Source organism: Larus michahellis, chromosome 16 (genome assembly GCF_964199755.1).
Source record: "Larus michahellis chromosome 16, bLarMic1.1, whole genome shotgun sequence".
Lineage (NCBI taxonomy): Eukaryota > Metazoa > Chordata > Aves > Charadriiformes > Laridae > Larus > Larus michahellis.
Genome location: NC_133911.1, coordinates 7411751 through 7423863, shown reverse-complemented (window position 1 = coordinate 7423863; position 12113 = coordinate 7411751). Strand labels below are relative to the sequence as shown.

The window sequence follows — 12113 nt, the reverse complement described above, 5'->3', positions numbered from 1 at the left end:
CAGGCTCAACTAAAGATCTTTCCTCCTTTCAGTGACGTGTGGGTATGTGGCCCTCAGCTTTCGGGCTCAGCCAGCCTCGAGGAACAAGCACGGCTAGCGTGTTCTTAGGTTTGGGCCAACTGCTGTGAGTGTGCCTAGTTGGATTTTTATCAGCTTGTAGCTTAGAAATGCTACATGGTTGTCCTTAGCAATGAAAAAAACAGTGACACTTCAATTCTTTGCAAGTCACTTGGGCAGGCACAAACGTTATCAGAAACGTTATTTAACCCAAATTAGGATTTTTGTGATATTTTGGTGTGTCGTATTCTCAGTGTTAAGACTGTAAGTGACATAGAGCCACAAAAGACTTGCGAACAAACTCTGATTTGTACTAAAACCACACAATTTCAAGCCCAAACGAAAGGGAATTTGCGCTCTGGACGTGGAATATAGGCAGGTCTTGCAGTTGGTTGGAAAGTAGAGCTGGAGGTGCCCATTTTCAGTCTTTTATTCCCTGTAAAAGGAAGTGATTCTGAAGGTGGAAGAAGGTCAGGCAGTCTCACCCCCTCCCACGCTTCCTTTAGGGAGATGTCTAGTCCCTAGGCATTTTGCCCAGCAAGGTTTAACACAACGTATCTTCTGTTTGTAATACAGATACTAATAAATAAATAAATTAAGATGATATGTAAGAGAGACCTGCAGTTGCCATTCGTACTAGTGGGAGAAGTATCCTGCTCTGCTGCTGCTTATTTGCCAAGAAGAATTGCAGTGTTTGAGTATGATGACAGCTGCCCCAGAATGAATAATCGGCACGTCAGATTTGTTTGAAGATGTAAGAGCTTTGGGGGCCAGCCATTACTTTAAAGACCTTTTTTTTTTTTTTTTTTTGCCTAAAAAGTGTGTATACATTTTAGCAAATGTAGTTTGCCCAATTACGTTTAATAAATTGGTCTCTACTATATTTCAGATGACAATGTAACTAATTATTCGTATGCCCCAAAACTTTCAGCACAAATCGCTTGTGAATTTCATTTTCAGTTTCACCTGGGAGTTAAAATGAAACTTACAGAATACTTTGATCAGTAAGAGATCTCTTTTTTTTTTTTTTTTTTATCGTACAGGATTTTAATTTTAGTAGGTCAATATATTGATATGTAAATTGTATAAGGCAACAGTTACCTCATCTAAGTTTAGTCATCTGCAGACTAGTCATCTTGGTGGCACCTGGTTGGATGCCCTTATGCCAAGAGGAGAGAAAGGGATAATTTAGATACTGTTTTTTGGTTTGGTTTTTTTTTTTTTTCCTGGAGGGTGGAAGAATTAAAACAGATCAGCTAGGCCACAGGTATGCCAGATTCTTTTTCACCAACTATCAAGGAAGACTTTCTACCTTGGTGACCTTAGATGTAGATATTTACATACAGCCTTCTAAACCTGCATGGTTGAATTCTAAACTTCTTAAAGTAGGAAAAATACTTCTGAAAGTCACTTGTCTAGGTGCAATAATTGCCACCACTAAAACGCAGCTCTGTAAGCAATAGTGGTAAGAAATGAAAACAAGGAAGCCTTTGTTTTAAAACTCAGCACCATATGCTGAGAGATGTTAGTGTAAAGAAGTAGGCACGAAATTTGGTTTTCTTGCTTGCGTTTCTCACGTTGTGCTTGATATCCAGGTGATGTTTTACAAGTTCTGAAGTACACGTGCCTTTATAAACGTGGAACTTAGATGGCTTAAGGGGGTGGTCAGTCCTGTCTGTCCGTTCCTGAATGTCAAGCTCTGAGGTACAACTGCTGTTGAAAGCTCTCTGCTGAACTAGTAGAACATTCTGACTGCGGCTGGCCGCTGAGCTCTGCAAAACAATAGTTTAGTGGGAAACAGAACTCATCTGGCTGTGTCCAACTCTGATTTTAGTCCATCCTGTCTTTCTGAATTTCCCATTCAGAATTTTGCGGTCTTGTTGCATCTCAAAACTGAGGTGGTCGGTGGGGCCCCATCATCCTAGTTACTGGAAAAAACCCTCAGCATTGACTAGATTTATTCCCAGTGAAGTTAATAGCTATTCTTGATTCCTGCTGCTCTGGGAAGAGCGGCAGTGATCTTGTACTCTGACGGATCTGACTGTGTCTACTGTTGTGCTGCTTTCAACCTTTAACTGTCTGATCTCGGGATTTATCAAAGCCTCCTGTTTTTTTCTTTGCTAATCTATTGCTTTTTGTCAACCTCAAGTACAGGTTCTCTAAACATAATCCATAATAACTTCTGTGCAGACTAGTTGCTTTCTGTACCCTGTATCTTGCCATATCCTTTGTGCCCTAACAAGAGTATCTGTTTTTATTTAATGCCAATAAAACATGATTTTCCTACATAATTTTATATAAGCTTGTTTGGTGATAAAATTGCTCAAGTTGCAGCCAGTACTTTATTGTAATCTTGTCTTCTGTTTCTGAGCTTGCTTTCTTCTTGCTGGCCTCTTTGCGCTTCTACTTGAGAAGCGTGTTCGACATAAACCTCGAGGTCTGGAAGTGACGGACGGTCTAAGGCTGGGTTAGGTGTGACACCCAGGTAGCACGTCCTGTGGGGGGGAGCGGGGCAGAATTCTTAATGGAAAGTCAAATCTGATGCATTTGGCTATTTTATTAATGCAGGTTATTTCATACTCGCAGGTGCTGGCAGTCTGCTTTAACATTGGGGTGTTGGGGGAGTTAGTCTCCATGTGTAGTTCTCTAGGGAATATGCCATATTTTATCCAGGAGCTTTTTTAAAAAGTCAAAAAAAAGGTACTGTCTATTCCTGCAGAGAAACTCCATGTCACTTGCCAACTAGATTTAGCCGTTTGGTGTGAAGAAGAGCATGCCCAGGCTCCCTTTAATTCCTCATAGACAGGCTTACAAGTTGTTTTAAAGACCATCTTTAGTTCCCTAAAAAGTTGGCTTCTGAAATAGAACTTGGAATAACTGCTGGTCTCGAATATGGCTAAACAAAGGAATGAGTGTGTTGTTCACAGGTATAAATGGGGAGGTAGTGCTAACGCTTGAGTCATTAAAAAAATTAATTACACCATGAGTGATTTTTATATAACTGTATGAGCATATTCAATACGACTTTAACAGTTACAAAATTACAGACCAGACCCTGGAAAGCCTAATTAGGAGGGAGTGTAAATAATCAAGAGCATGTGCTTGAGTGGGGTTGGTTTTTTTCCAATTAATTTTCCTAGCACCTGAATGGAATAACGTGTAGCATACGTAGGAGTAATTTTTGTTGTCGTCGTCGTTCTAAATCTGCCTGTCACTTCTTTTTAACATGTTTTACCCAGCTGACCTCTGACAGAGCTGGTCATCATACAGTCGTAAGGGGCTGACTGATGTTGCAAAAGCTGCATGTATTTTTTGCCCCCTGGATTTTTTTCCTTAATGGATTTCCAACAGTAGCTCTTGCGAAATTATAGCCAGAAATATCTTTCAGGTTTGAGGATCCAATTTCCTAGCAAAACCAGCAATCCACGTTTTACTGAATTTCATAGTCTGGTAAGCACCAAATCTTTGCCACTCTCATCAGCTGCACAGGAAACACCATCAGCAGAACAGGAATTGGGACATTTATGAAAGCAACACGGTTGTCGTGGTTGTGTTTCAGCAAGGGAGTGGGATATATGGACATTGAAAAATAGTATTCTGTGGGGTAGGGAAAACTTTTATTTTTTAAAATTTTATCCTTATTGTAGGTTTTATGACATACAGTGCAGGTTTGGGGAGGGGAGAGCAAGGAATTAATCATCATGTATGAAGAATTATGAGAATATATTGAACAAGAAAACACTTCTGCTGCTCAGGATTATCTACGTTACCCTGTGGATGCTCTCCCATAAGCCAGTTTCACTTCAACAAAAGTTCACAGTTTTTACCAAGACTTACTCGCATTTTGAGAAGTGGAACTATTAAACAGTTACTTCTCTGTGAGACGGGTAAAACCCGCAAATAGACTTTCAGTTCTGTAAAACTTCTTCTGAATTTAACTACTGCTTGGGGAGAACAGTTTATACAGTATCTTTAATTGAAATTGCTTTCAGTAGAGACTTTTGGAGAGGACTTGACAAACTCTGAAACGTTTTGGTATTTTGGAACTTTTAAACTTGCTGGGAGGGGGGGGAAAGGCATTTAGAGAGAGGATATTGTGGATCACTGGTATTTTCTTTGCAATTGTTGCACTGGCTGACTTCTCTGGCCATCCTTTTGTCACGTAATAGTGGCTTTGAAGTGCCCGGTTCAAAGCGAACGCTCTGATGAAAGGGACATCTGCAAAAGCAAACCTGAGTGTGAGAGAAGAGAGAACGCATCAGCGTTACTTGCTGATGTTCGTGCAGTTGGTAAAACCTGCTTGTTCTCGCTTTGTCCGTGCCCTGGGTTTCTGAGCGAAAGCGGAGCGGTGGCTGTGGGGTCTGTTAGGGGCTGGAAAAAGGGGGGAAGAGACTGTAGTCTCTCGGCAATACGCATCTTCCAGTTAGTGCTCGGAGCTAACAGCATTCTCGAGGTCCTGTCAGTGAGCTAATTGCTGACAAACTGATTAGAGGGGTGAAGGATGCTTAGCCGTGTGCACTGGGCAGAGACTTATCGAGTGGATGGTAAAAGTATTTCCAGTGTCTGACAGGAATTTTAAATTTGGGTAGCAGAAACTATGAAAGCTTTAGGGGTTTAATCTAAGCACACACACGCACAACTCATTATTTTTTAAAAAATATTTTCATCAGTGCATTGTTACAGGATATCCTTAAGTAAATGGAGAGAATGCACAGTCAGTAACAATGGAAATAGCTGGGTATAGCTGTGTCCGTAAGAGTGAGCCACGATGCTGTGTCTGTTGGAAAAACACAACTTGTAATGCAACATCTCCTTTTTACATCAAGTCGTTCCATCACTGAGTTGTCATGCATAAATTTCATTATATCGTGGATCTGTTTAGCATAGTTATTCCAATAAAGGTGATATCTGAATTGGACTCACTGTAATAATGTGATGGATTTACTGTACCAATAGTTGGCAGTAGGTGAAGGCCTCCTAGATCAATGTCTGCGTGTTTTGTTGCCTTTCTGAGCGTGGTAGAGTTAAGCAGGCTGCTATGGCCAGACAACGGCACTGAACGCCGGGTGGAAGTCGAGTGAGTGCCTTCTGAAGAAGTGACTGCTGAAAAGAAAGAGCAGAGAGGTACAGGGTAGGGAGCGTGGAGTTGAAATCAGTTGGAAGGGAAGCAAAGTCTGATTTAAATGATTCAACATCTGGCAGTATAGCGGAAACCGTTAATAAGTCGTAGTATCTTTGCATTCTCCTGATCTCATGAAGATAAAGAAGCCGGGTTAGGATTATGCGTTGAAAATGCTCATGCAGATCACCTCCCCCTGCTTGCTGAAAGGATGCTATGCTGCTTTTTTTCCAGGTGAAAGAGATTACATATGACCAAATATGAAAGTGTCATGAATCCTAACTGCGTATTTCAGTCTCCTTTTATAGGCAGATGGACCCTTGGAAAAAAAATAGCTGTAAGTTGGCAGCAGAAAGCTCGACTGTGAAGCAGAAAGCTTGACTGTGTGGGTTTTTTGAATATGCGTAATTCTGTCTCCAAGCTCAGTCAGGAAAGCTAGGGGACAGATGCCAGCAACATTTTATCCTAGAAAGGGGAGGAAAAAAAAAAAAAACCCAACCCAAAAAAGTGTGTGGGATGTTGTGGATTTTTTCCTTGAGCTGCATGATGTAGAAAGGAGGACTGTAGAGCCCAGAAAGGGCTCGCCTTCAAACGGAACAAAGCAACGCAGCCAGATGTTTACAAGTATTTTGAAAATGGCTTTTGCAATCATTTTCACACTTTGCAAATAACCAGAGGTCTGAAATAGCTCCACCGAAGTGGATTTTTTTTCCAGGCATGACAAACCCAAGGAGAGTTTCCCGGGGTGCTGTGAGGAAGCAGTGGGTGCTGGTGTACAGGAGCTGCTTGGGAGAGAGCTTTGGGCTATAAAGGACAATTCTTTAGTTATATAGGGAGAAATCTTTTGGGAAAGAAGAGTGGTAAAAGGCTTGGGGGTGACCTGAAGAGAAGTGGGTTGGCTGAGAGAATTGCCAGCATATATTTGTGATAAACGATCTGTCATTCGGTTTGTGATTCAAAATTGAAATTTTCTTGGGTCTAGTAGTAACAGCGCAATGATGCAGACACATCGCGCTGAACGTATTTTCCATGTAAAGGAGACTCTTACAGGTAGAAAATGGGTTTAATTTTTAATGTAGCTTAAACACTTGAAAGACTTAAAAGCTTTGGAGGCCGTTTGCTTGAAAACTGTTGAAGAACACTTTGAAGATTATATATTAATTATATGTATTAATTGAAGATTATAGATTAGCAGGTGCAGGTCTGGCTGCCCGGGGCAGCAGAACTTGAGATACCAGAGGGCAACCGCAGAAAGGCAGACAGAAAGTTGGATCTCTTGCTACAAAAGAATAGGACTATTCTCTGAAAAGAATTAAGATACCTGCTAGGTACATATACGACCTTTTCAACAAGGAAATAAGCCAAGATGACCTCTAACGTCTTGCTACTAATGATGGAAAGTTGGTTGTTTGTTTTTTTTTTTTCCCTCAGAATCCTTCTCTTATCTCAGGAAATTATAGACTGTTACCCTTACCGCTATTTTAATTTAAAAATATATATCTAGATGGCTAAAAATACTGCTGCTTCCCAGCAAGGAAAAGATGCATCATTTTCCAGACTTCCTTAATTCAAGCCTTTCCTGGTATTCCTAATTCACCCATGAAACTTTGCCTCCGGATGGAGTTTGGTTTTAGTCAAGTGAGCAGATTTGTGACTGTCAACCCTGGGGTGCTCCTGGTGAAACACCGTGTCCCAGAAGGCTGAGAAGACAGTGGGATTAGCGAATCCCGTCTGAAAGGGGGGGATACAGGGTGTAAATTCGAGCCTCAGGGTTACAGCACCAGCATAAATATAGCTACCGAGCAACATAACAGATTCCTTTCACACAGCGACTGAAGTTCTGACAGGCATAAAGTCAGTGTTTTTCTTCATTCCCGTTTATGTATCTTGGGATATTTTTAAGGAACAAGGTTTCTGTGATGGATTTAATTTTCTTTGGCCGTTCAGTTGCGTAAACCTGAGGCCTGAGTTGGGACTTCATACAGATGTGCGGGTGACACCAGAAACGCCATATAATTGACTTTGAAGACAGAGGCCCCTGGAGTGAGGGGCAGTGACTTAAGTGAATGTAGGACATCCTGCTCACGCAAACAGCTAAGTCTGTGTGTTCTAAGCATTATGGATATAAAAATAGTTGCCCAAGAAAAGTTGTCCTTCTGAGGAACTCATGAGGGCCTTTTAAAGCTGTCTCCGCCATTGTACTAATGACAGTGACAGGTCTCTGAACACCAGGAGCTGCATGAATTACCCGGGTGGGGATCCTGCTGCCACCGTAGGAATCCATTTAGCGGTCGCTGATCTTTATATTTGCAAACAGAAAGAATCTTATTTTAAAGATACAGTAATAATTTAACTCGTACTGGTCATTTGCTCAAAACCATGACTTTTCTTAAAGTAAAGGTACTTAACTCAAGCAACTTCAGATACACACAGAATGGGATTTTACACATGTTGGACAGAAATAAGAGAATCAAGCCACGACCAGAAAGATTCCAGAACTGCAAAGATGTTTTTGATTTGATCCTAACGTGTGAAGAAAGAGTCTATGATCAAGTAGTAGAAGGTAAGGACCTTGAACTCATAAACCAAGTTACCTTTGAGTGCTTTTCCCCCCCCCCCTTTCCTTCCTGAAGTCCTTCACAAATCTGGAAACGTCCCTGTCTCCACTGACTGCTGCTGCTGGAACACCAGCAGGGGCAAGAGCTCCAGTCCATTGACTTAGACTTTATGTACCAGAGAACTGATGGCCGGATACTTATTTCTAAAAGATGCTGGTGTAGGCAGCTACACAGAATGTGTATGTATAGCAATTTTAAGACCACTTTTTCACCCTGGGTTGATGGAGGAACAAAATCCGAGCCGTCTTCCTTATGCAGCTTCCCTTGCCTTGTCTGCGGAAGACTCCCCGTGACCTGCCAAGCAGTTTATCCCCGACAAATGCCTCCTGTACAGGTGGAGAAACTGTTCTTGAGTGTGGTTAGTGCACTGAAAACATGCTACGGCTTTGCCCTTAAATGAGTCAGTGAGAGATGCCGGCAGAATCTCAGCTGGGGATTGGGTTCTGCACGAACACAATGCAAGGAGCGCGGCGTGAGCTCAGCCAGAGTCATGGGGTTTGGGCAATGACTCAGTCAGCTCCTGGGCTGGGAGCCCTGCCTCTGGAAATGCCAGGTACAGGCTTAGCTGAGGTTTAAGGTCTTCGCTTTACCCTGAAAGACCAGCCAACGGAATGACTATCATGCACACAATTTAAATGCTCTTGCCTTGCCCCTTCAGTCCTCAGTGGTCATGTCACAAGCAATTGTCCTGGCTTGAGGTAAAACAGAACCCATTTTCAGTAACTTTACTGCATACAGAGCACGATACATTTGGGCTTCTGCAAGCCGAGTGTTCTGAATCTTTAAGCATTTGGAATGTATCGGTAAGTTCAGAGAGCAGCTGCCCTGGTACTTGAATGGATCTCCAGCGAGTTCAGCACGTCTCGCAAAGAAAGCAGCTTTCGCTCTGGGGTTTTAGGTGAGTGTCCCGAGGAAAGGAGGTGAAGAGCAACCGCTTGCTAATTTTCCGGTTGTTCATGTGTCTTAACTTCATGGTAACACCCTTCATGATTGATCAACGAGAAGAAGAAGGCCTGAGTGCCACCAAATGGCTCTAGATGTGACAGCTGACATTTAAAATGGAGGCCTCAACAGGTTTGCCGATGAGTGTTGGCTGTACAGTGCTTTTTTTGAAAAAATAAACTGTTAAAACTCTCCAGATGAGGATGCCCAAAATCATTCTTGACTTTTGAGAATATTGATCTTGGTCTTTAAAGACTCTCAGAGTAAGGTGAGCAGTAACTTTTCTCAAGTGGGGCAAACAAGCCGTCGTGACCCTTCCACAAAACTGAATTCTTTTGTTTCCAAAAATCTATCCCTCATTTTTTAAATAAGAGGGACTATTGTTTAGGATAATGTTAAATTAACACTTTTCCAAAAACAAGTTTGGAGAAGGCAGAGGTGGGCAATGTTTATTTTTTTTAAATCTTACGTATCTTTTTAAAATCTTACGAATAGTTTGTGTAAAATATGGTGCCGTTCCACCCAGAGTTTTCCTGTTACGTGTGTTTTGTTTTCAACTAGATTTAAATTCCAGAGAGCAGGAGACGTGTCAGCCGGTACATGTGATCAACGTGGACATCCAGGATAACCACGAGGAGGCCACCCTGGGCGCTTTCCTTATCTGCGAGCTCTGCCAGTGTGTAAGTAGAGCGGGCTCGTTGCCTGCGGGGGCCCTGCACCCGCTGCCTGCGCCGGGGCTGGGCTTTGCTTCGTCCTCCTTCAAGTGCCGCACGTGGCAAAAGTTGGTTTCAGTAAAATCCATGTCGAGAGACGCAAGCTTCCTGATTCCTGTGGTTATTTTTGGGGCTGTTGTGCAAACCGATGGGTTGTAACCGAGTTCACGGCTTCCAAAGTGGACGCCGGGTCTTTGCGTTCAAAACCACTGCGCCGATAGCTGACGGGAAAAGCAGCGTTGCAAAGCACCGCGCACGTTGAGCCCATACTCAGAACGCTGTTTACGGCAAAAACATCCATTTCAAAAAAAAAAAACCCAGTTGTAACACGTGGGATTTAAACATCAGCTTGCATTCTGGGTCACGATATACTTGAAAAACATCCGATACAGGTTTATCTAATATCCCGCCCTGCTGTGTGCGTGATGTGGAAGGAAAAACCGGTGCCTTCTGCCATCCGCGTTCAGGGGCCGTAGCTCTTGAAGCAGGACTGAAATAAGCTGCGCTCAGACCAGTCGATGTGACTGTCGAGGGAACAGAGGAAGGATCCCCGTCCTTTTACAGTGGGCAAGTTGATGAGGTCACCTATTCGGCTGCGGCAACAGGCTTTTTTTTTTTTTTTTTTAAACTCCAGCCTGTGTGATCTATTCTGGTGTGAAATCCTTTCCAGATTCAAAAAGCCAAAGAGGGTTCAAGGAGTTGAAATTTTAGCCATCTGTTCGGTGTGCTTGTAGCTATTCTGAAGCTTCCATTTGTTACCTAGCGAGGATGGATGTTGCCTCCTCAACAAAGTACTCGTTAAGTGCCAGTTCAGTGGGCTGGAGAAGGAAGGATATGCAGATAAACACGATGGGGAGTATATATACATTTGGGAATGCTGGGGATCTCAATAAAGCGCCCAGCGCTGCACTGTTTCGGGGCAGCCTGCTGGTTCAGATTTCACAGTAAGCCAAAAGCATTGAATTATTACAGTTTTCTAAACTACTTGGTATCCTTGGAGTCTGGTTGCTTAGTATTTCTTTTTTTTCTTCTTTTCTAGATACAGCACACAGAAGACATGGAAAATGAAATAGATGAGCTGTTACAGGAATTTGAAGAGAAAAGTGGAAGGACTTTTCTTCATACTGTCTGCTTTTATTAAAGCACATCTGTCTCTTAGGCCTTAATACAGATGAGGGAAGCATGTGTTTAAAGTTCTGATTATACTGTATTTTCCTGGGAAATTAATATTGATCTTTTTTTTTTTTTTTTTTGTTGGAAAAACTCCTTTTCAGTGTCTCTTTGTTTTGTTTCAGGTATTCTGTCACAGGTAGGCAGAGATACTGGTTGGGGCTGTACATATGAGATGATAAAAGTATACGCAAAGGCCACCTATTTAAAAAATGAAAATCAAGTTTTTCTTTAAATCCTACTTATTACAAGTAGGTATTTAATTATAAAGAGAATGTTTCTTGAATATAAGTTTATAATGTATTTTTCCAGCTTACAAATTTATTTTATTTCAGTTGTGCTTTTTTTTATTGTTTTAATGTGACAGAATGGCTGAACTACGTGAGGATATGAATGGAACAATGGAAATACGAGTATCTGTTTATTATTAGATATAAAGTTGGAAGCATCCAATAAAAATGAAAAAGCCTGGAAGTTTGTCTGTCTTCAAAATAGAAGCTAAGTGAGCTTGCCTGTTCTCTGCGAGGTAAAACGCAAATTATCCGAAGTAGGACAAGAATGGTCACTTACCCGAAGTGTCCTGGGCAGGGGAGTGACAGCAAGAAGAGGTTGACGGGGACGGAGAGACGCGAGCCGTGTCCCCTGCGCAGAGCGGCCCTGTGTCCGGGCAGCTCCTAATGGTTTTCGATCCGGTGTTGAACTGGAATGAACTGCTGAAATTGGGGCACTACCAGGAAATCTTTGGGGATCTTAATTGCTTTTGAGTTGCCGTGCGTGAGATTAATAAGCCTGTGAGGCTGTAACCGCAGCAGTCAGGGCCGGTTCAATATATGTCTTCTATAAGGAAGGTGGGGAGAAACAGCAAACTCCACTGTCAATAGAAATCGTTTAAAGCGCTTTTTTTAAACCGGAGGGTGTCTTGACTAGAAGCATTTTCCTTCCATAGAGCAATAGCAAACATGCTCGTCACGGCTCCAAACCCAGGAACTGAGTACGTGTGTGCAAACGGAGAAAAACCTCTGACTTCCCTTTGCTCAAACGGATAGAAGTTAAAAGTGAGAACAACCCAAATTATTAGACATTCGAAATGTGAATGGTAAAGTGTTGCTGCTTGCAGGCAAGAGAAGATCTTGAAGTTGTCTTGTTAAAGGAACCTCTAACCGATTTGTGGCAAATGAGGTCTGTGCGCTCTTTAATGCCTGGGTATGTCGGGACAACTTTCTAAACATCGTGTTAGAAGTGAAGTCGCGTGAGATGGGGTTTGAGCTCCTGGCTGCTCTCTCCTTCCATCGCTGACCTCTGACAGCTCACGTGAATCACCTCATTTTCCTTAACTCTCATCGTTTCGCACACGCGGGAAGTTAGTGCCAAGTTCTTTCTCTCGATTTAGGGCGATGTTACCCATCTACGCAGACGACTTGGGCTGTGTGTGTCCGAAGTCATACGGTAGCGCTACTGAACCTCTTTCGGTGAGCACACGCGCGCGTGTGTTAA

The 12113-nt window shown here is 42.5% G+C and overlaps 1 protein-coding gene across 1 annotated transcript in view; it reads left to right on the top strand.

The window, feature by feature from the left end:
* SSU72 (SSU72 homolog, RNA polymerase II CTD phosphatase) overlaps window positions 1-11093 on the top strand; it is a 28413-nt gene extending 17320 nt beyond the window's left edge. The window contains exons 3-5 of the mRNA XM_074609501.1: window positions 7600-7739; window positions 9298-9416; window positions 10489-11093. Coding sequence (XP_074465602.1) covers window positions 7600-7739; window positions 9298-9416; window positions 10489-10590 — 361 coding nt within the window. The 3' untranslated portion in view covers window positions 10591-11093. The remainder of the gene's footprint in view (window positions 1-7599; window positions 7740-9297; window positions 9417-10488) is intronic.
* Window positions 11094-12113: the final 1020 nt, after the last annotated feature.